Consider the following 27,498-nt stretch of genomic DNA (forward strand, 5'->3'; position numbering starts at 1 on the left):
ACAGGTTCACTGCCATTCACAAGATGTCCCTGAACGCATCATAGGCGGATACTCGGCAGGACACGCGGTGCACTTGTAATGGGTGGCGCACAGTTCAACCCGCCACGGACACTCACGGGCAAATGAAACACGACACAAGAAACAAATATTGTTCAATAAAAACGAAATGAAACAATTATTACCTGCAACACAGTATGGCAGAAGGGATGGGTGAAGTCGCATGGGTTTCGTCTTGTGATTAACTGCGCAATAGAAAAGCACTATGAAGCACATGTGCTCCAAAGTTCCACTCGACAAAACGTGAAGTAAATAATGACACAAAAAGTAATCTGGACTCGAAATGAATAAGGGAACTAATTAGATAACACTAGACAGTATAAAAGGGGAAACAAAATAAGATATTGTCATGAAAATGCGCGTTAATCGAGACCAACAGAAAATTGCGACTCACCCTGAATCTCCTCGAGATTGTTCTGGAAACTATGGGCGGGACATGGTGCCACACTGTGCGCCGTTGCGTCACTTCCTTCATAATTTAATAATCTAAGTGCACAACTCCGTTACATATGTATGTATGTGTGTGTGTGTGTGTGTGTGTGTGTGTGTGTGTGTGTGTGTGTGTGTGTGTGTGTGTGTGTGTGTGTGTGTGTGCGTGCGTGTGTGTGTGTGTGTGTGTGCGTGCGTGCGTGCGTGTGTGTGTGTGTGTGTGTGTGTGTATTGTGTGTGCGTGCGTACGCGCGTACTTATTTATTTATTTATTTATTTTATTTGTTTGTTTGTTTGTTTGTTTGTTTGTTTGTTTGTTTGTTGTATATGTTTTACTGACACATTCAACCAATTGCAGTTATCCTTTTCCGGTGTCTGAGGAGCGTTGATTTGTCTGGCTTAATAATAAACTATCGGTACATGTTTTCTACGTCACAAAACAGGCGGGGCAATGGAAGGACCCTTTTTGTGCGCGTGTGTGCGTGTGTGCGTGTGTGCGTGTGTGTGTGTGTGTGTGTGTGTGTGTGTGTGTGTGTGTGTGTGTGTGTGTGTGTGTGTGACCATGTTAATTTGTGTGTGTCCCGTCTTTTCCCATGGATTTTGACCAATCACGTGCGGCTTCAACCGAAGGCGACCGGGGAAGAAGTCGGCTCCTCAGGCGGCGTCTATTAAGCGTCGGCTCCCATCGTTCACTCCAAAGAGCCGGCTCCAACAGTTCCTTCCTTCACGAACGACACATCTTAGTTCCCACTGTATTTCTTTTGGTCCTCACCGGTGCCCGTAGCCGAAAATATGGCGACCCGAGTGCTGGTTGGTCGTCCTGCGAGTGCCCTTCCAAAGATTACGAGTGAGTCAGGTCAAAATAATACATAATATGTATTTGTGTAGTCATGTAAAATGTAAGTATGATGAATCAAACGGCTTCACTCGGGCTGACATTGCAAACACGAGTGCGTGTTGAATGACCTTACGAATCTGTTTTGCTCGAGGCTGCTCACGCTAGCTAGGCAAGTGCTATTTCTCGGTAGTTTGTGTTCGACGTGAGCCTTTTGTAATTATTTATGCTTTTCAGATTGGCGTCCAATGCAAATTTACGGCGATAAGACTTCTTGGAACTACGAACAAATAGTTTACATCCAGAACCTTTGATGCACAACGCTTAAAATATGTCTTTTTGATGTATTTCCTGTGTGACAAGTACCTAAGGCTGCGTCAGGCGATTATTTCCTTTTTATAGTAATGAAGTCAATCAAATGTAACATGAAGTTCAGCGTTCACTTCAGTCAAACAAATGCCCCCTCTACATGACATGTCCGTGCAGACTAAGCTGTGTTATTATTAAAAACGTAATGTTATTTGAAATGGACTATAATTTACTGTGTACATAATAGCTCGCACCTCATGTGGGTTGTCCCTCCTTCCATTCAGAGGGTTTCTGTCCCCCCGTAACGTTGACAGCCTTTTACGTTGGTCCAGTCCAGCAGAGAAAGCTGCACCATGCTGTCATCCCTAAAGGAAAGGGTGGCCGTTCCTCGTCCAGTGGCATCGCCGCCACCGTGTTCGGTGCCACAGGCTTCCTGGGGCGATACGTGGTCAATCGGCTCGGTGAGTGGAGGGGGAAATTGACACATTTCCATCAATACAAATAGAATATGAAAGCTAAGAATAAATCAAATGTTGTACTACGTTGGAATCCCAACCTTCATGCTTTGTTGGTCTTTTTTGACATTTGCGCAGAATTGATTGGGTGTCTTATTGGTTTTCAGGTCGGATTGGCTCTCAGATCGTAGTCCCTCATCGCTGCGATCAGTATGACACTATGTATTTCAAGCCTATGGGGGACCTTGGACAAATAATTTTCATGGTGAGTAATTTTCTTAGGAGTTGAGTAATGTTCCACCCAAGAAAAATTATGTGTCAGCAAACGTTTGGAATATATGAACCTGTTGAAAATAGGATAAAGATTGAGAAAATTATGAACGTCTCATGGAACTGCTGTTTTTTTATTTATTTTTAATTTCTCTACATTGGCTGAGATCAGCCAAAATGTGGATAAATAAATGTGGTTTGTGTGAATTTAGGTGATGCATGTGAATGAATAACCTTACACTTACGGGTACCTAATTGAAGTCCTTTGACTTGATGTGCAATTCTGTTTCAGGAGTGGGATGCCAGGAATAAAGACTCCATCAAACGAGCTTTGGAGCACTCCAATGTAGTCATCAATCTTGTGGGAAAAGAGTGGGAAACAAGGTATACCTGTGATGGAGAATAAGAAGTTATCATGTTTAAAAGTGCCGTGTTTAGCTGGCCAACTAAACAATAGGCCCACAGTCGAGTCACAGATAGCCACAGTAAATCCGAGTGAAACAGACACAGCCCAGTAAAACTGTTACCTTCATCTAGAACAGGGGTCGGGAACCTTTTTGACGAAGAGAGCCATAAAAGTAAAATATTTAGAAACGTTTTTCAGCGAGAGCCACACTCGGGGGCGCGCGCACACGCACGCAAACCCGCACGCAAACACGCACGCGGCACTTTTCAACAAAATGTCAGAATGTATTATTTAAAATAACTTTGTGACAGTACTCACCGTTAACATGAATGGTATCCAGCCAAACGATCGGGTCCATAGGCAAAGTTACTCCTAGCTAGCCTGCACACGGCTCATAAGCTTCCACACTTGCTATCTGCAATGTACTTCTCGCAGAAGTATATTGATGCTAACGTTAACATGGGCTTTGTTAAAATGTCACTGATATTCAACTGTTTCATCGATGGAATTGTTTCATTGCAAATTAGAATCAGAACATTTTCTCTCCTCAAAGGCGAATGCTCCGTTGCATTCAAACTGAAGCGTACTCGTCGGGCTCATTTAAAGGGGCGTTTACCTGTTTCAACGTGACGGCCAGTATCATCCAATCAAAATTGCGCTCTCTGCCAACCTAGGTCAGTGTCATCCAATCAAAATTGCGCTTTCCGCCAACTGCAGCCCCAATAGGAAATGAATGGCGAAGAAAATGAGAATATGTATTTAGTTTTATCGGCGAGCCACATGCAATCATCAAAAGAGCCGTATCTGGCTCGCGAGCCACACGTTCCCGACCCCTGATCTAAAAAGATCTGGCCTTGGAACTCCCTCACAGGAAGGAGCTCATTAGCCAGGTTACAAACTTATCAATTCATGGAAAACACAATGTTTTATTGCTTACAGCTGTTGGTGCCCAGAACGTCCAGAGGCGTGGTATTCTAATCAAGGAAACTATGTTTTACTAATGTATCACTTTAATCTGCATGTACTCTCAATAAATAGCTTGGCAGAGGGGCGCAAAATTCAGACGCATGTAATGAATGGCTGCGTTTCCTGCCGGCAGTAGGGACAATCTTTCTGGTTCCGAGTCTCTGTCCACAGTGTCTGACTGTCATATCTCTGACAACCTGCTAAGAAATCTTTCAAGACTGGCATTTGTTGAATTTATGTTACTGTCTTTGTGTGAAGGAACAACCGATTTGAGGACATCTTTGTGAACATCCCTCAGCAGATTGCCAAGGCAACCAGAGAGGCTGGCATCACTAAGTTCGTCCACGTGTCTCACCTCAATGCCGACATCCGCAGCTCATCCAAATACCTGAGGAACAAGGTTGGATATATCCTGTGAGATAATGGTGTGGCATACATTTCCCGATTGCTCTCCTGCAGGTGTACCAAATCCATTGCTGTGGGCCACATTGTAGATAATGGTTGCTCTTAGTGCCGCTTCAAATGATGAAAGTACATCAATGTACGTACTGTTGATAGGCGTGTGGCGGTCAGTCAAATATCACAGACGTGGACGTTTTTAGTTTTATAATGGGTAGTTTGACGATCTCAATCGGTCTGGCAGTGGGCAGCACAAAATTAGCTGTCGATGGTTGCCTCCCAATTTCAAACGCAGGAAAAACCCTGGCTAAAGCGCAAGACTGTTACACTTGTTATCGCTGTTCTAATATTGTTTTGTATGGAGACAACTTCCAATTGCCCTTATCATTTTACATAATCGTGTAATGGAATCCAGCTTTTAAACACAAGCAGGGATAGGCGTCCGCTATTTTTTTCCGCCAAAGTGATATTTTCTATTTTCATATAAAAGTTATTTTATTTCCATATACAACCGCTAAAACATTTGTTTTGAAGGGAGATAGGATGATCAGAATGCGTAGTGCTTGAGTCGGCATGCTTTCGTGTGTTTTGGTTGATGTCGGTTGCTTCCGTTGACAATCGGGGTCGCTCGGGAGAAAAATATCGCGAGACAAAGAAACAAATATGGCAGCTTTTCGCCATGGCGAAAAGCTGCCATATTGCCATATTTGTTTGTTTTCGCAAGTTTACTGCAGTAAACTTGCGCTAAACATCGTCACATTTTTGGTACTTCTGTTTAATGTGTTAGTTGTATACAGTGTAGGTTAGATATATATAGATTTTGTTTTGATGTAAAGCTTACATACACGTGTTCCGTGTGATTGCTCGCTTGGGAGAGCACACGACTCTTCACATTGTCAAGATGTCGTGGAAGAGCGATATCCTACACAAAAGAGTGATAGTGGAACAGTGACGTCTCTGGATGGAGGGATAAAGAATTTGGGGAATTGAGCATGGTTAGAAAAACAAGTAGACTGATGTCGGCTTTCAGATTCCATATTCAAACAAAATTCCGGCTGGGGAAAGCCCTTTGCAGTCTTTGCGATGGAAAAGTGATCAACGATGGTGGCAAAGGTTGGCTGTCACTCAAACAGCATTGTGAGGGAAGCAAACATGCAGAGAAAAAAAGGATTGAGAAAGCAGAATTACAAACTACCTGGTGAGTCATTCGAATCCACAAGTTATTATTGTAATTAAGGTAATTATGATAGGGCATGTTTATTACTGTTGACCTATAATACACCATGATTTTAATTAGGATTTATATTACTAAACTAACTAAGTGGAATAAGACCTAATGGGGGATGACCAAAGTTGGTCGAAAAACCTTTATCTACTTTTCCTTTCGGCTTTTCCTTTCAAGTGGTCACCACGGCGAATCAGTGTCCTCCATCGTCAGATGTTTGATTCGTAAGTTTGTTTTGGCCAAGTTTTTATGTCGGATGACCTTGCTGACACAACACTCTGTATTTATCCGGGCTTGGAACCGGCACAATAAGACACTGGCTTATGTCCCCTTGTGTCTACAGAACAAGTGACTCTATGAACTTAATTAAGATGAAGATGCCCAGGAAAAGGCTATAAACATAATAAATGGTATTTGTATAATTATGTAGCAGATATTTAATATTCAATCTTGCATTCATAAATTTACAGCCCCCCCTTGACCCCCAGCTGATCTGTTTCATTTTCCTTGATTTTTAATTTCCCTTGGCTGGGGTCCCTCCAGTAGTCAAAAGAATAATTGCGGCCCACACGAAATTGATGTGGAGGACTTTCATTTGACAACGGCGCTCACTCTTGTCTCCCAGGCTGTGGGAGAGACAGCGGTGAGAGACGAGTTTCCTGACGCCATCATCATGAAGCCCTCTGAGATGTTTGGGAGGGAAGACAAGTTCTTCAACTACTACGCAAGTAAGACTAACCCAGTATCCATCCCAAAGTGCTAATCAAAACTTCCCTCAACAATATTTTGTCATTTTTTTCAGACATGCGTTGGTTTGGCAATGCCGTTCCACTCATCAGCCTCGGAAAGAAAACTGTCAAGCAGCCGATTCATGTAATATACTCTTTTTTTTCTGTCACTAACACAATAAGCAAATACAGTATTTATCCTCATTGACTTGTTAGTTTACAAAAGACAAAGGAAAGTGCAAATTACGCCGGAGACATATCCCAGATTTGATTGAATGCACTGTAGGCTGTCACTAAATAGTCCCCGCAGGAATCTGAATACAGTGATACCTCAGGTTACGAACGCTTTAGCTCACAAACTTTTCGCCTAACGAACATTAAATTCGCGAGAATGTAACCTTATCAGACAAACTAGTTTTCGGCGGACAAACCAAACCACACAGTACCACGGTGGCTGGCAGACTAGTTTTCGTCACCTCCTTGCTTTGAGTGCAGACGTGGTTTGTTATCGAGTGGAGTACTTTTGCTATTATGGGACCGAAAAAGACCTCACAACAGGCCAGTGTTAAGCCAAAGAGGACACAAAAGAAAATTACGGTCAAGCAGAAGAAGGAGATCATCGAAAAACACAAACGAGGTGTGCGTTTGTGTGACTTTGCGTCCCAGTACCAGTACGCTAAGTCGACCATTGCTACATGTGGCTACGGGTGTTTCTGTGTTGTCTAAGCAATGGTCTCAGGCAATAGAAGAGGTTGAAAAACTTCTGTTGATTTGGATTAACGAAAGGCAGCTAGCAGGGGGCAGTGTGAGTGAGAGTATTATCGCCGAGAAGGCACGGCAACTTCACTCGGATAGCATCAAGAGGCGACATCAACGACCATCACAAAGGTAAATAAAACAACTTTATTATATAGTACAGTTTATTTCTTTAATTACAATACACTAGCACATTTATACATACGATAAGGTATATTTTGTGTAGTTTTAAGGCTTATTTAGTAGAAAAGTATGTTTTATGGGGACCTGGGAACTGATTATTTTCATTTTTAATTGTTTCTTATGGGAAATAAATGTTCGGCAGACTAACGTTTCACTTTGCGCACACTTTCTGGGAACCAATTAAGGTCGTAAACTGAGGTATCACTGTATTTCATTATACTTGTAAGCATAAATGCAAAAGTCAGGTTTTCAAAACAAGAAAAAAACATTTGAATAAGAACAGTCTGGTTACCTTAATTGAATTAATTTGTTGATTACCATTACCTGGTGATTGAGTCTCCGTCCACAGTTCGGCTTTTGCTCTGGTATCACCTCACCAGCATGACTATGCCTAATTGGTAACAATCTAAGAAGTCTGTTGTCAGCGTGATCCAAATTGAATCTCAAATCACTATGGCAATTTAGTAAAGGGTTTTGCTGTTTTACAAAAATGGCTTCTTTTACTCCCCTTTCAAGCCATTAATTTTCTTTAGCTAATATTTTAAAGTTCGTGAGCTGAGGTATCACTGTATTGGCGTTTCTGTTTTTCTGTGTCAGTCAATTGTCATTTAAGATCAACTTTATTTTTTCTTTTGTAAATTATATTCTATTACTATATTGTGCCTTTGTCCATTTTTTGCACTGTCAATTTGAAGCAATGTCTTTTTTTAATTAATGACCTGAATTTAAAAAAAAGAGTCCACTTTTCTGTGACATACTCACAAGTGGCCACACTAGCGGATCATCGGTCAACAAAATGCTTTTAGGAGCTGAGAGGGTGTTTTTTTTTTTTTTTGGTGGGCCCGAATTAGTTTCAGGCTGCTTCCATTGATTTCGGTAAAGAGAATTTGTAATGTGGGTGCTCTGAGTTTTGAGCATAGTCACGAAACAAAATAAACTTGTATCATAAGGTGCCTCCATATACCACCCTGTTTTAAAAAAAAGTGACTTTTCATCAGGTTGTCGACGTGGCGAAGGCGATCATCAGCGCGATTAAAGACCCAGACGCCAATGGCAAGACGTACGCACTCGTCGGGTAGGTGGCCAAACATTTGCACTCACAGGACACATCATTAGGTACACCAGCACAGCCCAGCATGTTCATTGAGAATCCAGTTGTTATCATGTTAATTGAATAAATGATGAAACTGCTCTTTGTAAATTAAGTCACACCTTTCTTTACTTGTGAAACAATGTTTGCGTTACTGTGGTTGATGCAGTTCGCATTGATACAGATATACATTTGAAGGATGTTTGTCATGTTTGCATGCTTCATCAGCTTGGTATGTGTCATGGCTTCCGTGTTGTTGTTTTTTTCTTCACTTACTGGTACTCTCAAATCAAACTTTCACATTCACCTGACAACGATGCGTGATGAAACGTTTTTGGTGTTGTTTTTGTCTGTTTTGTAGTCCCAACCGGTACCTGCTCCATGACCTGGTGGAGTACATCTACGCCGTTGCTCACAGATCCTTTGTGCCCTATCCACTTCCTCGGCCACTCTTTCAGTTAGTGTTACACATGTTGACATTCATACAAAATTGGGGTTGGTTCTCAGATAACTTCAAATTGAAAATTGGATCCTTACTTGTTTTCAAGGTACAGTGCGACCTCAACTTACGAACTTAATTGGTTCCCAGACAGAGTGTGTAAGGCGAAAAGTGTGTATCTAAAAAAAAATATCCCATAGGAAACCATTAAAATGGGAATAATCCGTTCCTGGGTTTCCATAAAATATACTTTTCAACTAAATAAGCCTTAAAACTACACACAACATACCTTATTCTATGTATAAATAATGTGGTATTGTATTGTAATGAAAGAAATACACTGCATTGTATCATAAAGTCACTATTTACATTTGTGATGGTCATTTATGGCTTGATGGAATGGCGTTGGAGGTCAAAGGTCAAAGGGTATTGCTGTTTGGAAAGAGAGGCGCATTACATGACGACTGTAATTAAAGAGATAAACTGTGCTGTAAAATAAAGTTTTATTTACCTTTTTGATAGTCGTTGATGGCTTATGGAAGGAGAGTCACATTCCATAAGGACTGTTGGTAACTTAACCTCTGATGCTGTTCGGTCGTGTGCTTCCGCCGAAGATCACTCCGCCAGCCGTGGTGGGTGTGTACTATGAAAATAGTGCTTATTATAAGGTATAATTTTCATAAATTTGACGTTTGTAAGACAAAAAGTTTGTAAGTTGAGGTCTCACTGTATTCATTTTCACAATTGTTTGTAGCCTGATTGAGCAGCAGTAAAATTGGTTGATGACTTGCTTTTGAATGTTCCTATACAAGCCTCATGAGGGCACCACAAGCAAATGAATTTGCACCTGTTAACTTTAGAAGGTTGCAATTACTACTTTGTTTCATAGATTTGGATGAAGCTCCTCATGTGCTTCCCTTTGTCCTTTCAGCCTGGTCGCACGGTTTTTCGCAATTAGCCCGTTTGAGCCCTGGACAACCCCAGATAAAATTGAAAGGGTAAGAAAGAAAACGTTAGAAGCTCAGTCAGAATTCCACCTGTCCATGCAGAGACCAAGAAATTAGCCTGATGAAAACCCCTTTTTTTCCAGTTTCACTTGACTGACATGAAATACCCAGGACTTCCTGGTCTTGAGGATCTTGGCATCAGTCCCTCCACCGTAGAACAAAGGGCGATTGAGATTCTGCGCCGTCATCGCCGATTCCGTTTCCTGGATGCTGACCTGGATGCAGCCAAGCCGGCAAAGACCGTCAATTACTAAAGCGCTAAATCAGTGGCTCATTGTCACCTGTTCATGCTTTAACTTAATTCATGTAAATAAAAAAAGAGATAAAACATCAAGTGTTTTATGTATGTGTGTTTTACTGTTTAAGTTGGCACTGACCAGGGTGGCCTTCCTCTACCTGACATTGTCGCTGGCTGTGGAGAGCACTCTCTCCACAGCAGTGTAGAGGTGGGCAGGGGATGTTTTACTTTGTTAACAGGCTTAATAACAACCGTAAAAGTGGACCACACTTCACTAACTTTCATTATGAAACATGGGCCAACATGTGCCTTGAATTAATATTTGCCAAAGATTGTCTTTGCTTCTCATTTTGCTTCAACTGATGACAGAGAATTCCTTCCATCTACACTTGTTCCGTCAATGTTTCAAAGTTTGTCAGTCGTCAATCGGAGAGTGAAACGAGTCCAATAGTGACGTCTGATGCTAAAAACCACAGTTTCAGCCTGATTTTGTAAACAAGCTCTGCTAGCGAGCAGGTTAGGTTTATCTATCGCTCATCTGTTTCCACGTTGACTGAGTCGAACCTTCCTCGAACATGCTCTTGATAAATGAGTCAACAGTGGTCAATATGGCGTCATACAACTGCAATGAGTACAGAGGTGAACACGATATCTAAAAAAATTAGATTGGATTAGCCTTTATTAGTCTCGCAGTGGAGAAATTTACACAGCAGCAAAGTTATGAAAGGAAGAGGAGAGGAAGAAAAATGTTGCTACCCACCCGCAGAAAAACGTAACCGTGACTAAAGTGTCCTTGAGAGTTTTGAAATGCACTTATAAATGAAATGTATTAGTAAAACCAAAGACAGGAGTGGCTGCAATGGCAACCACTTGCGGCGCCATCTTGAAGTCAAAACAACAAAAAACAATAAGCAATGTGAACACAAAAGACATTGACAGTCATTCAATCTTCAGCACTTTCTGCACCCTTTGTTGTAAGAAGCAGTTCTAGATGAAAGAGGAGAGGATCAAAGCATCCTTTTCACCAGTGGATCAGGGACTTCATGGTGAAATGTGCACGTCTCATATCTTCTGTCGCACTTAAATCCGCTTCAATTCCAAGCTGCGACAGTTCTACACTGCGCTAATACTCCTAAGAAGGCTCATCGCAGGCTCCTCAAGCCATGCATCCATCCGGCCGCAGACTGTCCAACAGCACTGACCTTTCTGATGAACAAAGTAGGGCTGTGAAAATGCTACCCATGACAGGTGCAAAAAAAAGCACAACGGCCCCGGACCTGTCCAGCGATGACGGTCAAATGGCACTGCCATTCCTCCCGATCAAAAACAGTGCTGGCATATTCCTGCTGCTGAACAGGTGCAACCGTTCAACACAGTCTACTCTTTGATGGATGATGTGGCCAAAAATGCTGAAAAACAATCCGTATCCATTCCACAAGATGAACAACAACACAAAGTGACAAAAGAAAACACACACACACACACACAAAAACAAGACTCATGAGAACACTTGCTGGCGGCTGCCTACTCGGGCGCCATCTGGCTCTTCTATACAGTGATCCCTCGCTACTTCGCAGTTCACTTATCGCAGCTTCAGTGCATCGCGGATTTTTTTTTTAGGGGGAAAACGTTTTTTTTTTTAATTAATGGCATGCAAATGTGCAAACAAACAAAGTAAAAGAAACAACACTGCAAACAAAGCAGAATAAAATCAAACACACTGGCTTTGAACAGCTCATTTTGCTTCATGAGATGTTCCATGTTCTATGTTCCAATGCTCCATGTTCTCTATGCTCAAAAAAAAGAGAGTGCCAACAACTACCGATAACAATGTTCTTCTCTCGGAGAAAGACTCCTTCAGTAGAAAAAGATGCTACAGCGCAGCGAAGTCAGGACGAATAGGCTCAGCAGCAAAATATTGTGTTGCAACACTGTTCTTTAAACCGTTAAAAAAGAGGTTTTATTTTTTGTTTCATTCTTCAGTATGTGTATACAGTTTTGCATTGTTAAAAAAAAAAGCTGACATTGTACTTCGCAGATATCACCTATCGCGGGCTATTTTTGGAACGTATCTCCCGCGATAAACGAGGGTTCACTGTATTGCAAATCAAACAAAGATAATTTCAATAACATTTTATACATCTGTACATCTACAGTACTTGCTTGATTAACAGCAGTATTCCCAACAACAGTGCAAAACGGGAGTAGAAATAAGGGTACAGTATTTCAAGTCAAATTTATTGTCCAGTATTTAGTGAACCCCATATCTGTGTATCTATTATATCTCGGTCTTCATCAACAGCTCTATCAATCCGTTCCTTTACGCCGAAGGTGTCAAACTCATTTTTTGTTTCGGGCCGCTTCAGAGTTACGGCTTCTCTTGGAGAGCTAATGCAAAATCTCAACGTTATTTATCCCCCATGACAGGGTGACATTTCGGTGCAGATTTCGGCAAGGATCGTGAAAATTGACACACATAATTTGCTCCCGAGGGCCACATAAAATGAAGGAGAGAGAGAAGTGTTTCTGCATGCGTGCAGGACAGGAAACCAACTACTTTTATGCGATTGGTTAGAGGAAACAGAAGAGCAGATAAAGCATCATGATAACCAACACAAGTAGGTTGAAGTTATTTCCTGTTTTTTTTTTTCAGAATGAATGTATCTTTTGTTAGAGGTCTTGAAGCACACCGAAATTCACGTTGATTAGCATATTTGACAATAAAGCTGACTTTGACTTTGACTTTTTTGACTTTTTGACATTGATTTAACTTGACTTGATTTGAGTTGATGATATGATTTATTATCTCTACATCCATCCGTGACTTATGAATGTATGATTTTCATTTTGATAGTGCCATGTACCAATTCATTTTATCTAACTATCAGCATGCATTTTTGTTTTTTCACATTGGCAGTGAGTAAAAGTGCAGACAAGAGCAAGAGTAGATGATGTAATATATTGTGCGATGTTTCAGGAAGTTACAAATGAATCTGTTTCCATTATAAGTGGGCAGTCGTTTTGGGTCTGAGGGGTGGGATGTAGCATCCTCAAGTCTCAGACGGCTGTGTCAGAGTGGGTAGCTCAAACGGGCCAGCCGAAGCCTAAGAAAGAACAGCCATGGAGCATACTGAGAGCTTTCAGACATACTATGACTATGAAGAGATGGACAACTACACCATGTGTGACATCACCGAGCGGACGGCATCCCCATCGCTCATACCGGTTCTCCTCATATTCATCTTCATCTTGGGAGTAACCGGCAACAGTGTGGTCCTTTACACCGTGAAGCAGGTGCAGGGGACGCGGCGAGTGCCCCACATCTATATCGGCAACCTAGCTCTAGCCGACTTGGTCTTCACGGTCACGCTGCCCCTTTGGACGGTGTACACAGCCATGGATGACCACTGGCCCTTTGGAGTGGCCCTGTGCAAGATCATCAGCTATGTGGATCTCCTCAGTATGTACGCCAGCATCTTTCTCCTCACCTGCATGAGTTTCAATCGTTACCAGGCCATCGTGCATTCACTGCCCAGCAACCGTTTGTGCACCGGCGGCCACACGGGCGCCTCCCTTTTTGCCGTCTGGACGCTGTCGGGCCTCCTGTCTGTCCCTGCCCTCGTGTTCCGCACAACCCAGCAGGACCCGAGTAGCAACAAAACTTTCTGCGCCCTGGACTTCAGCTTGGTCGTGAGCAACCGGCATCAGGAGAGCCAATGGTTCGCCGGTTTGAGCTTGTCGTTGTCCAGCCTGGGATTTTTACTCCCCTTATTGGCCATGATGGTGTGCTACGGGTTGATTGGTTGTACCGTGATGCGTCACTTTCACATCTGGCACAAGGAGGACAAACGTAAGTGGCGACTCTTGAAGATCATCATCACGGTGGTTGTGGTATTCGCGGCCTGCTGGTTCCCCTACCATGTGGTGAGAAGCGTGGGCGCCCTATCCGAACTGGACCTGTTCCCGACCACTTGTGCTTTCCAGCATTTCCTGTTGCTGGCCTACCCGTACACCGCCTGCCTGGCCTACATAAATAGCTGTCTCAACCCCTTCCTCTATGCCTTCTTCGACCTACATTTCAGGTCTCAGTGCCTGGGCCTTCTTCACGTTAAGAAGACCCAGCAGATATTGACGAAGATTTAGCACAACCGGAGGACTTCATGAATACTAGATGTTTACTTCCACATTATTGACTCTGCGGCTGACTAACAATTGGAACATTTTCAAAGGACCCAATGTCAACAAGTACGGTTTATGGATTGCATGGACTTGTGGTCAGTCGGGGGAGACAGTCTCTCATTCTCACACTCACACACAAATATACACAGTCCAAGAAAACAATAAATACGTCCTTGTCTCACCCCTCATATAGTGTCCAGTGACTCATTCAGCTCAGGTACTCTACCAAAGGCCGGAAAGCTTGAGGGTTCTGTGCAGTATCCTTCCTGGTCCAAGCACTGTGCTTCTTTGGACTGCGATGTCCAATGTATTTCCTGGGATATATATACAGTATATACCGGTAGATATAATAATAATAATAATAATAATAATTATAATAATAATAATAATATAGTGATTGAAATAGATGTCATGAATGATGTTATCATTAAAAGTTGACTATTTGCATAGTTCCTTTTCAAATGCATCGATGAGATGGGAAGTGTGAAATAAAGGAGCCTCACCTCAAATTGCGAAGTTGGTCATCGAAAACAGAAATAGCAAACATATACAGCACCATGTGTTGTAACTGAAGGAAAAAGTTCATGAACCTGTTCATATTTTCGGCGACCATAGACTGAATGGGGCGTATTTCAACCTAGTGAACAGTTTTGCGAAGACGCTCATTCTGGCACTATTGAGCGTTTTTTTTTATCACAGTTAAAATTTCAAAGTACAGTAAAGTCTCGTTATATCGATATCGGATATATCGATAGTCCCGGTTATATCGATACTATTTCTATGCACGCACGGAGAAAATTACATGCAAACAGGGTCGGATATATCGATAGTCCCGGTTATATCGATATTTTTTCGGACTCCCTTGAATATCGATATAACGAGACTTTACTGTACCATGATATGTTGGACTTCCAGTAGAAAATCTGGCTTTAATTGAAAATAACTATTATGCATACATATATACCAATTGAGGGTGGCCCGGTAGTGGAGTGGTTAGCACACCGACTTCACAGTGCAGAGGTTGCCGGTTCGCATCCTGGTCCGGCCTCCCTGTGTGGAGTTTGCATGTTCTCCCCGGACTCGCGTGGGCTTTCTCTGGGTCCTCCGGTTTCCTCCCACACTCCAAAAACATGCATGGCTCCAAATTGTCCCTAGGTGTGAGTGTGAGAGTGACTGTTGTCTGTATTTGTGTGCCCTGCGATTGGCTGGCAACCAATTCAGGGTGTCCCCCGCCTCATGCCCGAAGACAGCTGTGATAGGCTCCAGCACCACCCGCTACCCTAATTAGGATTAAGTGGTACGGAAAATGGTCCAAAATCTGCAAAAAATAGAGCTATATGTTTATAGAGCTAAACATTTTATAGCATCTAAAATACCCAAAACACGCAGTGTGATATTTTAGGTCAAATGCAAAACACCAATAAAAATGACTTAAAGTGTCCCAAATCTGCAAAAAAAAAAAATGAGCTGCGAATTGGGCATTTTCAGAAAGTCCCGCCTCCAATTTGTGACGTCGCGCCAAGACGTCTTGCATTGCTTGTGAATCAAAACAATGGCTTCAGATTCGGAGAATATGCTTTCTTGTTATACATCCAGTTATGAATATGATTCAAATAGTTCTGAAGAGGAAAGCATACATGTTTGCAATCGATTAAAGAATTTATTTGTGCCATTTTGAGGCAACATTGGGGAGAAATCTCTCACACAAAAAAAGAGGCACAAAATGGCGACCTCCTGTGGCCACCTCCGTTTCCACAGGCTGATAAATTCCTTATATGGCGCTTGGACGCCCTCTTCTGGCCTTCTGGCGGCTTTTGGGTGCAACACGAGGTCCCCAGACCAAACAAGTACAGCAAAATACATTGACGTGATGGAAGGACCGCTACAATGTGTCTTTTTTTTCGGTCAGGGGGCCTTCTTTTAGAGACGTCACGTACGGACTCGTCACCAACTCAAAAACAAGACTTCCTGAATATTCAGCGCGAGTCTTAAAACGTAAAATATAGCTATATGCGGTGGAAAATACGCTCAGTAGAAGTCATTTGAAGCCATTTTACAAATTATGGACACAACTTGTCCGGAGACGTCGGTTGTCCTTTAATTGTGGATTGTAAATGGTTTACTGTCAGAATGTTTATATTGCGTTTTTGTTATCAATATATTGACTGCTTTTTAAAAGACATTTGCCTGCATTTTCATAATGCATCGTCCATCAAAACATACATGGATAAGTTTAAAGTGTTATGGCACAATGGAAACCAATATAATATTTAATGATGTGATTCAGTCCCTTGCACGCTGGGTCCGAGAGGACAGTAATTTCATCTGTGCTGTATGTCATGCATATTAGCATATTTGACAATAAAGCTGACTTTGACTTTGAGAGAAATCAATTTTTGGCGTTGAAAGGAAACTAAAATTTTGTTCATTTGTTTTAATAATGTATCCTGTTAAGTACCTTATTCACGTGTCGAGTGTGAGTAACGGAAAGAGCCGAGTTTTCCCGAAGGGCCACGATGCATTCGGTGTCGTAGCAACTTGTGTGTTTTCCAGTTCGCACAAGCTACACTGAAAAAGGGCGTATTTCGTTCTTTTGTTGCGGTCAACATTTACGCCCAGCCCGAGTGTGAAAATGATGACGAACAACTTTGAATTGTTATCGGAAGGCCTGTCAAATGTTAAAGTGCAGAGACGTAGGGAAGCAGAGGCTCGAAGACGAGAGAGGCTGTTGGATGACAAGCTAAGCCGCATCGGAGTAAGTTGTTTGTGCTGGACGTATTCTTTCCAGTTTGAAATTATTCTTATTCAAATATAATTTAGGTTGACAAGGAGTTTCTTGACAAGCAAGTGGCCGAGAAGATGGCAAAGAAAAAGGCAGAAAAGGAGGAACAAGTGGCTGATGGTGAGCATAATATAAAACATAATTTCTTGAAATGTGGAATTAGGATTTTGTTGGGCAGTGTGCTAGTTTAAAAACCTCATTATTGTGAAATATAAATCATGAAATATTTCAATCTTGATAGATTGAATCTAAGGCATATGTTTCAGTTTTTTTGGTAGAATTAGTGGAAATAAGACCAGCTTTTGTATGGTGTTCAAATTCATTGAGATATATAATATAGCATGAGAAATATAGATGTTTGAGGGGAAAATAGTTTGACTTGCTTTGTCAAATCCATCAATTTTAGGTAGCATCTTTTGCTCAATGTCTTTGACCCAGCAATAAGCACGTTTTGAAACGATATTTCAAGTGAAATACAAATACATGAATAACGTGTTTGAAACATTTTCTGTGGGGCCATTTTCTTTATGTACCGTCACTATCGTTACAAAATGACATATTGGTTTTCTGGCATCGGAGTTGTTCAAAGTGGTGTTTCCTTCCATTGAGCTATTTCCGCATATTCTTGCTCTCTTAGCACCACCAAGAAAATCCCTGTGTACCCAGGCTTACACCGAAAAGACTTAAGTACTCACCCCCATACCGCTTTCTGAGACTAAGCAGCTTCAGGTGTTCCCCACAGATGCTGCTATGTTGGAGGAACTCAAACACATTTCTCTGCTCCATACTCAACAAATGAAGGTCAAACTTGACACGGAGAAGGCCATCTACTGGTGCCAGTACCAACAGCCTCATGGCAGAAAAGATTTGGACGCGAACGTACAAATGATGTTGTTGCCGGGTCTGCATGGCGAAGACCCAGACAACAGAAAACGGGCACAGAGGCAAAAGGAGCAGCTCCAAAGTTGGCTGATCCAGCAGCAGGATGAGAAGGGTGCGGAAAAACACAGACAGGAGATGGAGAGTGGGTTTTTATAACAAAACTAACACACACAAACACACACACACACTTGAGCTCACTCAATGTCTGGCCCTCAGAGCTGCAGGACGACCAAAGGAGACTCGACATGGACAATGAAGCTCTGCAGCGGCTGAACAAAGAACAAGAGAGGAGAAGATCAGCAGCAATTGCAACTAAAGAATGGAATCGGAACACAGTGAGTCGTGGCTTGAGTCTCAGAATATGATTAACATAGTTTTGATGCAGAATACAGAAAAATATAAAGTGACGTAAAGTACATTGTGTTCATGGCCGCCAAATTGATCATGTAACTCCAAATTTCCCCATTGTGGGACGAATAAAGGTATTCTGATTCTGATTCTGAAGTTCATGTCAAATTGAATTGCAAGGATATTTGTGTGGTGGGCCTGACTGAAGAAAGCACAACATGACCAGAAGTGCATTTTTTTGCCCTCATGCTTGTCTTCATCCATTTATTACCATGCAAAAAGGGTGACATTTTTGAGTTTCCTGAATTGTGTGTGGGCTGAGAACGACGAGGAAATTTTCAACAGTAGCCAAAATGGAACTGTATAGTGCCACTTAGCAGTTTTTTTGACAACGATACTAGTGCAGCGTGTTCTACCGGAAACAAATTCCTTGTGTGTCCTACATACTTGGCAATAAAGATGATTCTGATTCTGATTCTGATTCTGAAATTGACAATTCGCACAAGCTCATGATGTTCGACTCTAACATCATGAGCTTGTGCGCTTTGTTTAATCAGATACATCTCACTTTCTGTTCCGCGGTAATTGCTGTTCTTTGTTTGGATACCACGCTCTACCTGACATAAATGTTAATTAATTAACATGCCAGAAATATGCAAAAATGTGTCTACTCCAGTGCCAGGGTTTTTGTCATTGTCACGTGAATTGCAGGACTCACATAATCTTGAGTTTTAGGACTACTTAAACATTCAATAGTGTTAGAAACATTAGATTCTCTTCTTTCATTAGAGAAAAAGAATTCATTCCTAAATTATCCGGGCCTGTAAATGAGGAGTTATATGAGCTGGAAATGAGGGTGGCTGTTCAAAATACAATGCAATACATACATATTGGTTTATATAGCGCTTTAACAACAGCTGAAGCTGGAACTAAGCGCGAACATGGAAAAAAGGGGACCGCTTACCCCTTGTGGGAGGGAAAAACATTGCCAGAGGCCATGGCCAGCACTTTATCGGCAGCCAAGCAAGAAAAACAAAAAACAAAACCCAAACAAATTTGGGAATGGCGCTCTATGTCACATTTTCAATTCTTGAAAAAAAATGTGAATGGCAGTTAATGAGTTAGATTTTAAAACATTCGCAATTCCAGTAAAACACACTGCAACCACGAGTCACTTGGATGTCACCGTTTTGGATCCAATAATAAGAAATAGTGTGGCCGACACACTTTTCCGAAAGCTTCGGTTAAAAAAACATTTTCCCTCTATCTCTCTTATTCTCCTCCTTCCTCCATGTGCTCTGCAAATTCATAACTGCGCCATCCAGTGTTGAAATGCTTTCATTACAAGACCAACTGAAATGAATGGTGTCCGATTGAAATGAATGGAGTCGGTCGTGTACTAACCTTTGGCGGGCCGGTTTAAAAAGACCAACGGGCCGGATCCAGCCTGCGGGCCGTAGTTTGCCCACCTCTGTGTTAGAGCCTATTCAACGTGATTGTAGCTTTAATTGAATTTTGCTTCAGAAACCCCCAGACCGAGCTGAAAGTTGAAGCTTGGATTTGACTCTGCTCTTAGATGATCAAGACCGAAGAAAGACGTCTTCAGGAGCGTATTCAGGAAATCCGGCAGCAAGATCGGAACACGGGCATGATGGGGGCCCCTGGCCTTTATCCCAGCATCGATAGGAAGCCGCCTCCTGAGAGTTGCGTGCAAATCTCTCAATTCCGCAAACATCAAATTGAAGAGAAAATGGTAACAGCCAGATAATTACACCAGAGTCAAATCATGTTGTGTATTTGAGGTGTTTAAAACTTGCTTGACTTGGAATGCACACGCATCATAGAGGGTGGAATTAGAGAAGAAAAGAGAAGAGATGCGACACGATGGCATCTGTCTGGACTCGGCTCGAACAGCTGCGCTCTTGGAAAGGCAGAAAGCCCGACACAGAAAGCAGCTCCGGCGACACGTTGACACCAGCAACAAGGAGCTGGTTTCAGCACAGCACAGGTAGAACACGCATACAAAACAGAGCGGTCTGTTTGCCCATGGGCGCTTCACAGGTTTTCATTGTTTCTGTATTAAGGAAAGAGGACATTGGAAGGGGACACATTGATGAGAGATACTTCTCCCAATTCAACACCAGCGGCCGCTGATGATGATCCAAAGCTGAGTGACTGTGTGTTCCAAAATAGAAGACTGCAAAGGAATATCTACAAACAAAGTGCTTTTTCATTATACTGTACAATGTTTTAGTGGCAGATTTGGACAAATGTGGTATAGTCAATGTGGTAGCACCGCTCTTATAATCGAATCAAGAACGTTTAAAAACAAATAAAAGCAGAGAGCATTTCTGAAACGGCATCAGACAACACATTTGATTCAATCGCTTTTATCAAATCACAAGTGAAGCGCACACACCGAACTGCAAGATCAACAGTGAAAACATGATTTGTTTGAAGTCTTGCAAATCTCTTAACTAAAAATCCCGGTCTACATATGGTGTAAACCAAATTTTGGGCCAACACCTCAAAATCAAAATCCATCGTTACAGGCTATTGGAAGCCTGAAAATGGATTTCCAGACTTAAGAGTAGCATTTAGCGTACACTACAAACAATCTAAAGATTTGATTTTTCGACAGTTTTCCAAGAATCATAAACACAACTTGTTGTGACCAAAATGCATACAAAATGGTTGAAACTAGTGTGAGTAGTTTTCATGGCAATGTCACAAGAGAAACCACCTGAGCAAATCTGCGCACCGCCACTGCAAAGTGCAAATTCAAGACAAATACCCATAGACAAAAGTGCAAAACAGCAAAGTCCCACATTCTGGCTCACAACACAGCAGCAGAATTAGAGTCTCTTCCAAGGATGTGTGCTGGGATAAGAACAAAATAATTTTCCGTAACCACACTCTTGTTTCTGGAAAGTATTTTCAGAGACAAACTTGTCCCATTTCGTCTGCCACAAATCCAAAGCTTTGCTCTGCAGTTCTGGGCTCAGCGAGCTGTATCTGGAAGAAGACAATGATGACAGGTCAGCAGGACAGCTCGGACACATTCTTCACGTCACATGGACGACACCCACAGAATAGAGTTGATGGCAAGTTGTTTGAGTGTGCCCAAGTGGGTCCTGTTCCCCCCGAAGCCCACAAAGGCCTCATAAAAGTCGTAGGAGAGGCCGGAGGAGCCGAACATTGCTGGGTCATCGGAACTGATGACCATTGGGTGGTTCTGGGATATCAGCGCCGCTGCCGGGTGGTTTCGTAGGTCATCGACCAGCTTCAAAACCTGCACCATGACAAGATGAATTTCAGCAATAAAACACAACCATACCACACATCCTAAATGACATTATGTTGTAAAATTCTTTATATTTCTTGTGATGGATTGTTTTTTTTTTTTGGGGGGGGGGTGATGAAGTTCCTGATCTATCCATAAACTATACTCATCAATAATATGTAGAAAACAATAAAACACTCAAATGTTTCACTTTTTTCCTTGAACTACAGGCACATATTCTGATGCACCTGACATAGTAACTGAAGTGAATTGGTGGGGAAAAAACTGGCAAGTTTCATTCTATTGCATAACTTAGAAGTTGGTGTTATTCAAAAAATGACTGCAGTTTGTTCCCCTTAATTTTTCACTCAGTACTTTGACTTTCTGCTGCATTCCAAAAAAAAAAACCTGCCGATTATATAGATTGTTGTTATTAGGTCTGTGAATAATTATAGTTTAGCACAGCGGCCTTCAAACATAAAGACAGGCTACAGGAGGTGTTGCTAGTCAATCGGGGAAAGTAACCATAGATAAGATGTATCACATAAAGTGAGTGTCCAAATTTAAAAAAATACTCAATAATGTACCTCACTCTTTTCTGAAATAATAATAATCATACATTTTAGATGTAAAGCACCTCTAAATTTACACCCCTTTTCAGCACTGATACATGATACACAGTGCAACCTAAATTTGTCATTTCCAAAGACAATAGTGTTTATTTTAACAATTCCAGAGAGGCATTATTAATGTAACAATGTTTGTTATTGTTTGCAGTGGTGTGGAAGTACATTAGGTAGACTGTGATATAGCATCTGAACAAACTATTGACACGGAGTTAATATGTTGCGTCACACGCGTGTATGATTTTGAAGTGCGTTTTTCAACCCTTTCATGTCTTTCAAGTCCTTGATCTCCTTGATGTGCGTATCACCCTGACGCATAGCACACGCTTGCAAATTGTATAAAAAGAGCTGTCGCGGGGCAGAGAGATGGGGCGAACCACGGGGCAGACTCATCTCGGACTCACGCCCGGCTCACGCCGGGCGTCGGACGGATATCACAGCACGACTTGCTCGACTCCACGCCGCGATCAAGCTCTGCGCGTCACCTGCCTGGGAGATCTGACAACGAACCTACTTACAAATAAAGAGAACCATCAAACTCTTTATTGGCGAGCCAGCCAGGAGCATTTTTCCCCTCCTCCTCAACCCAATCAACTCTCCAAATGGAAAGATCCAGATTTCCCAGCCGCCCATGAACCCGGCATCTTCACAGCAAGACCCCTCAAGCCGAGCTCCAGATGGGCCGCCACCACCCGTGGGCGCCCCGACCCCACCGTGAAACCTGCCGCACCCTGATGGCCGACATCGTCCAATTCGCCTGGCGACTCTGCAACTAGCTGCATCGTATATGTCTACGATCGCACATCGTCGGACATCGCTTATGTCCACGATCGGACATCATATATGTCCACGATCGGACATCGTCGGACATCGCTTATGTCCACGATCGGACTTCGGGAAGACGCTTCATGGCCGACACGGCCGCCGACGTCAGCGTTCTTCCTCAGCGTCCTGCAGAGCGCCATGGCAGCGCGATCAACGCCACCGTCGCCGATGACCCGCCTGTCCGTGCCCGGCAGCATGGCCAACCCCACGCACCTTCGTCCTCACAATCCCTCATCGATTCTCCGATTTGACCGATCCCAGCCGAACAACTCACGGTGAGAAGACCTTCCGGCATCGACTCGACGGCCGCGAGGAAAGTTTCCATCGATCGACTCAAACTGGCAGTCGTAGAGCACTCTTTGCCGTGCTCCCGTACAACGACTTCAGGCACCACGAAACTTCTTCGGCAACCACCCTACCGACGCCTGCCATGTCCGGTGACCGTCATCTTGCCTGGCCTCACCATGTGCAGAATGACTTTTGTTTTTATTTTTTTCCTTCATCGCTTTCACCGACTTCGGATCCAGGAGGGGAGCCCTGTTGCGTCACACGCGTGTATGATTTTGAAGTGCGTTTTTCAACCCTTTCATGTCTTTCAAGTCCTTGATCTCCTTGATGTGCGTATCACCCTGACGCATAGCACACGCTTGCAAATTGTATAAAAAGAGCTGTCGCGGGGCAGAGAGATGGGGCGAACCACGGGGCAGACTCATCTCGGACTCACGCCCGGCTCACGCCGGGCGTCGGACGGATATCACGGCACGACTTGCTCGACTCCACGCCGCGATCAAGCTCTGCGCGTCACCTGCCTGGGAGATCTGACAACGAACCTACTTACAAATAAAGAGAACCATCAAACTCTTTAAATACAGTTGTCCATGGGTCTCAAAGTCCAGTCCTCGAGGGTCGCTTTCATGTATGTTTTTCATCTCTCCCTGCTGAAACACACCTGATTGAAATGACCATGGCCGTTAGTTAATCAGGCGTCTGCAGGGCTTGCTGATGAGCTGATCATTTCAATCAGGTGTTTTGAGACCCGTGCTGAGTTGTCAAATGCTGAATGACATCAAAGATTGCGTCTCTACATGTTTGCACTGCATGTTGACGATTATCCACGAGACCGTATCTACCTGGTTGGATATGGGACAAACTTCCACCGCCACGGCTTTCTTCCTGGACAGCTCTCGAGCCAAAGGATGACGATTCAAAGCAAACCCATGGCCGATGCGTGAAGTATTGAACATAATAGCGTCCAACAAGTTCTGGTCCACCTCTGTGCCCTCCTGGTCTACGATAATGTATTGCAGAGAAATATTTGAAATTCACAAATGCTACCTTTCCCCCCTCGGTAGCTTTCATTGGAAGTGCATTGAGCTCTCACTTGTCTCTCCAGCGTGGAAAAAGTATGGAAGTGTCACGCCCATTTCTCCTGGGAGCGACAAGGCATCTCGGAAATACCAAAGCGGCTTTCCGTCATCTTCACGTCCTACCTGTGGATAGGACATGTTTCACGTAAACTCAAAATATAGTTTACTATCTATTATTACTACAAACAAGTTGGTCAGTGTGGAGAATGTTTTTATTATCATAAACGAAAACTAAAGGAATAAATAAAACTAAAAAACAAAAATTAATCAAAAATAAAAATGTAGTTAAACAAAAAAAAAAAAAAGAAACACCATTTTGTGACTACCTGGATTTAAATTCAAATGTGTTTCATCTGTCAGGTAGCTTGCATTGGGCATTTTAACTGTATTTATTTTGGTATTGCTGTTCATCCTTACAGAGAAAGAACAGTAAAACAGTTGTTTGAACATTGAAGTTGACCTTTTTTTACACAAGTTTGTCAAACTGAAATAAAAACTAACTCTGGGTATTCCGGTTTCCTCCCACGTTCTAAAAACCTGCATGGCAGCCTGATTAAACACTGCAAATAGTCTCGAGGTGTGAGGGTGACCATGAATGGTTCTTCATCATTGTATGCCCTGCGATTGGCTGGCAACTAGTGTCCCCTGCAAACTGCCCCAAGACAGCTGGAATAGGCTCCAGCCCCTACTAGAATTCTTCTGAGGATAAAGCGGATTAGATGGCTATTATAACCCTGGTGTAGAGACCTTGGTTAGGGCTAATCATGACATACAGTATTTGTTTCTCCACAACCCCCCCCTGATCAGTCATGCTGCTGTTGTGTATGTTGGTCAGTCTGAAAAATGATATCGGCACCCTGGATAAGACGCAGTTCTTCAAGTTGCATATGTTGTCAAGAAAAATTCAGTTTAGCTGGGTTTAGAAATAAGTTGGTTGAATTCTTTGTTTGCGTTTTAGGGCTGTGGACTTCTTCTCACTCAATACCAGTATTGCTTTGCAGCTATCTTGTGGCATCGTGATACCAAGGAACTGTGTCAGAGTTTCTCACCAAGTCAAAGCCCACCATCAAGTCAGGGAAGTCTCTCTGCAGCTTCATTGCTTTTTCCATTTCCCCCATCAATGCAGATGCATCTATCCTCCTTCAACATAAGCCGCAGGTAGTATTTACAGTACATGCTTGATCATGATTGAAAAAGGCAGGATTCCAAAGGATACCTATTGACAACGAAGATGAATCTGCTTCCAAAGAAATCTGGGTGGTCAGCGATGAACTGTCTGGTGACTTCCCCATAGGTTTTCAGAGCCCAGGCTGAGTCGTGAATCCTGCCGTCCAGCTCATAGACCTGAGTCCAGTCAATATGTTCTCAAGAAATGGCATTCATCCAAAATGTTCAATGACGTCAAGAAAACATCCTACCTCCAAAAGTAAAGCGCGTACTTCCACATACATGATATTATCCTTGTAGAATTGGGTGAGGCTGTGGTAGTAATAGTCTCTGAAAACGGGAGCATATCTGAGCAGACCCATCGCTGCCCCGAAGTTCAACTCAAATTTCTCCCAAACCATAACTTGGTTGGGATATAAGACCTCAGGATCACCATCAGTGAAGAGCGTCAGGTTGGCCAGGATGCTGTAAACACAAATTGACTCTCAGGCCAAGTAATAAGATATGCACAAAAGTTTTGAAAAGGGGCCATAAAGGCAGGATAAATTGAAAATAGCAATGTGAGACAGAGTCATCAAATGTACTGCATCATCCATCCATTTTCCATGCCGCTCATCCTGTTCAGAGACACTAAGGTTGAAACGGTCAATGAGTGGGAGAGAATCTCTGTGTGATACTTTGATCATCTTAGTTACAATACACATGAAATTGTACAACGTAAGTGCTGATTACAGTGAGACCTCAGCTTACGAACTTAATTGGTTCCCAGACAGAGTGTGTAAGCCAAAAAGTGTGTATTTGAAAGTTTATACTGAACGTCTGTCATGTCAAATAAAATTCCGTACAGGTACCGGTATCAGATTATTACTTGTGGCTAATGATCATATTCTATAAAACCTTACCTGTTGTCAAGATCTGTGACGGTCCACGGAGAGCAATTAGGCACACTCTTCGGCTGCCCTGGTGAGAAGATAAAGCTGACTGACCATTTGTCAGTGACGCACATGTAGCAGTTCGGCCGATACGTCACATTCTTCACAAGCCACTCGGGGTCCCCCATGCCAAGGTCATGGACATGCAGGGCTCCACCTGAAATATAACCTCAATTACAGATGTTACCTTTGGTCCAAGGGGGAGTAATTTGAAAATATGATTCAATGAATGACTCCGAACTAGCAGCATATCAGTCAATGGTTTTATTAGAAAAAAAAAATCATGTTTTCATATATCGGTCAGGACAGTATTTGGTTGAGTAAAGGATAGGAAACACTGGATTAAATTAAGAACCTTTTGGCATTTTCTGCAGCAGGCTAAAGATGGGACTGCGCTCGATTAGGGGTTTGGCCTTGAAGAAGTGCATCGCAGGAGGGAAATGAGCTTTCGCCATCTCATCCTGCTTCATTTGGTACAGCCGAGCGTCCAAAAGCTTTTCCAAGTCTGTTAGCACAATTTGCCCCCCTGTCTGCTGCGAGGCCTCCAGCTCAATGAGAGACTGCCTCAACTGGGGATTCGGCATGCATAGGACACCTGCAGCATTCCAAAACAGCAGACAGACGACCGCCGCGAGGGGGCGCTGTAACTCATTCACCATAATCCACTGGCAAACCAAAAAGAGTCGTGATGACCTTAAACATAAAGGAGCATTTTATTAAACTCTTAAAACGACCCCGCGGAGGAAGAAAAATGCCTCGTTGTTTAACGCCTAAGTAGGGCATTCATATCGACACAGCTATAAAAAGTAATGCATTTCAGTCAAATCATCGGTACATACGTAAATCTTAACACTGTGTAGACAAGATGTCATATATAAAACGATCATTGAGAAGAAACACATCAGCGAACAGCTTCAAAATGAACGGAAAAGACCATGAGGGTAATTGGGTTAAGACAAAGCCTAAGAAAAGCTGATACGTAAACGTTTATTTGCATTTTTTAAACAAAGGATAGACGATGTTGACGTTAACTGATCAAGCCCCAAAATGGACTGTGGCGATATACGTACCTTACAAATGCAGTGCTAGCCAACGAATACATCCAAGAGCAGAACCTGCAAAATGTCCGAGACGTTCTCATCTAGACTACGAGGTCCCCTGTCAACGTCGATCGGGGTCCTGTCAGAAGCAGCAATCATAAATTCACAAGCCCCGCCTCTTTCATCATACATTGGCTCGGGTATCACGTAAACAAAGTCCATATGGCCAAAAAATGAACCGGGGAAATTGTACGATCGGGAGTTATTTTAGGTTT

General features: G+C 42.7%; 4 protein-coding genes across 7 annotated transcripts; 3 read left to right on the top strand and 1 right to left on the bottom strand.

Annotated features, from left to right (window-relative positions):
- The first annotated feature begins 1,126 nt into the window (after positions 1–1,126).
- On the top strand, positions 1,127–9,888 carry ndufa9a (NADH:ubiquinone oxidoreductase subunit A9a). 2 transcript variants are annotated; one of them, XM_088997059.1, is made up of 11 exons: positions 1,127–1,333; positions 1,963–2,091; positions 2,253–2,350; positions 2,648–2,739; positions 3,986–4,127; positions 5,977–6,079; positions 6,154–6,224; positions 8,017–8,093; positions 8,470–8,565; positions 9,479–9,545; positions 9,638–9,888. In XM_088997059.1, the coding sequence occupies exons 1-11, from the start codon at positions 1,279–1,281 to the stop codon at positions 9,806–9,808; spliced, it is 1,101 nt and encodes a 366-aa protein (XP_088853185.1). In that variant the 5' UTR covers positions 1,127–1,278; the 3' UTR covers positions 9,809–9,888. The 2 variants fall into 2 exon arrangements, with proteins under 2 accessions (XP_088853185.1, XP_088853184.1); XM_088997058.1 differs by having other exon boundaries at positions 1,128–1,333; positions 1,915–2,091.
- A 2,089-nt stretch (positions 9,889–11,977) lies between these two features.
- LOC148898124 (apelin receptor B-like) lies at positions 11,978–14,142 on the top strand. Its single transcript, XM_088996224.1, has one exon. It carries the CDS (start codon positions 12,913–12,915, stop codon positions 13,933–13,935), a length of 1,023 nt encoding a protein of 340 aa, XP_088852350.1. The 5' UTR covers positions 11,978–12,912; the 3' UTR covers positions 13,936–14,142.
- A 2,369-nt stretch (positions 14,143–16,511) lies between these two features.
- On the top strand, positions 16,512–20,218 carry ribc2 (RIB43A domain with coiled-coils 2). 2 transcript variants are annotated; one of them, XM_088997062.1, is made up of 7 exons: positions 16,512–16,726; positions 16,792–16,873; positions 17,496–17,777; positions 17,852–17,970; positions 19,560–19,736; positions 19,828–19,991; positions 20,068–20,218. In XM_088997062.1, exons 1-7 carry the CDS (start codon positions 16,604–16,606, stop codon positions 20,135–20,137), a joined length of 1,017 nt encoding a protein of 338 aa, XP_088853188.1. In that variant the 5' UTR covers positions 16,512–16,603; the 3' UTR covers positions 20,138–20,218. The 2 variants fall into 2 exon arrangements, with proteins under 2 accessions (XP_088853188.1, XP_088853189.1); XM_088997063.1 differs by having other exon boundaries at positions 17,496–17,747.
- A 139-nt stretch (positions 20,219–20,357) lies between these two features.
- Positions 20,358–27,383, bottom strand: ada2a (adenosine deaminase 2a). Of its 2 annotated transcripts, none has more exons than XM_088997061.1 (10): positions 27,254–27,383; positions 26,539–26,778; positions 26,154–26,340; positions 25,503–25,716; positions 25,301–25,428; positions 25,134–25,224; positions 24,099–24,207; positions 23,848–24,005; positions 21,073–21,275; positions 20,358–20,998 (listed from the first exon to the last, which is right to left on the bottom strand). In XM_088997061.1, the coding sequence occupies exons 2-10, from the start codon at positions 26,765–26,767 to the stop codon at positions 20,839–20,841; spliced, it is 1,479 nt and encodes a 492-aa protein (XP_088853187.1). In that variant the 5' UTR covers positions 26,768–26,778; positions 27,254–27,383; the 3' UTR covers positions 20,358–20,838. The 2 variants fall into 2 exon arrangements, with proteins under 2 accessions (XP_088853187.1, XP_088853186.1); XM_088997060.1 differs by having other exon boundaries at positions 26,539–26,876.
- Between the last annotated feature and the right edge of the window lie 115 nt (positions 27,384–27,498).

Source organism: Hippocampus bargibanti, linkage group LG05 (assembly GCF_051943395.1).
Source record: "Hippocampus bargibanti isolate YZ-2025 linkage group LG05, ASM5194339v1, whole genome shotgun sequence".
Lineage (NCBI taxonomy): Eukaryota > Metazoa > Chordata > Actinopteri > Syngnathiformes > Syngnathidae > Hippocampus > Hippocampus bargibanti.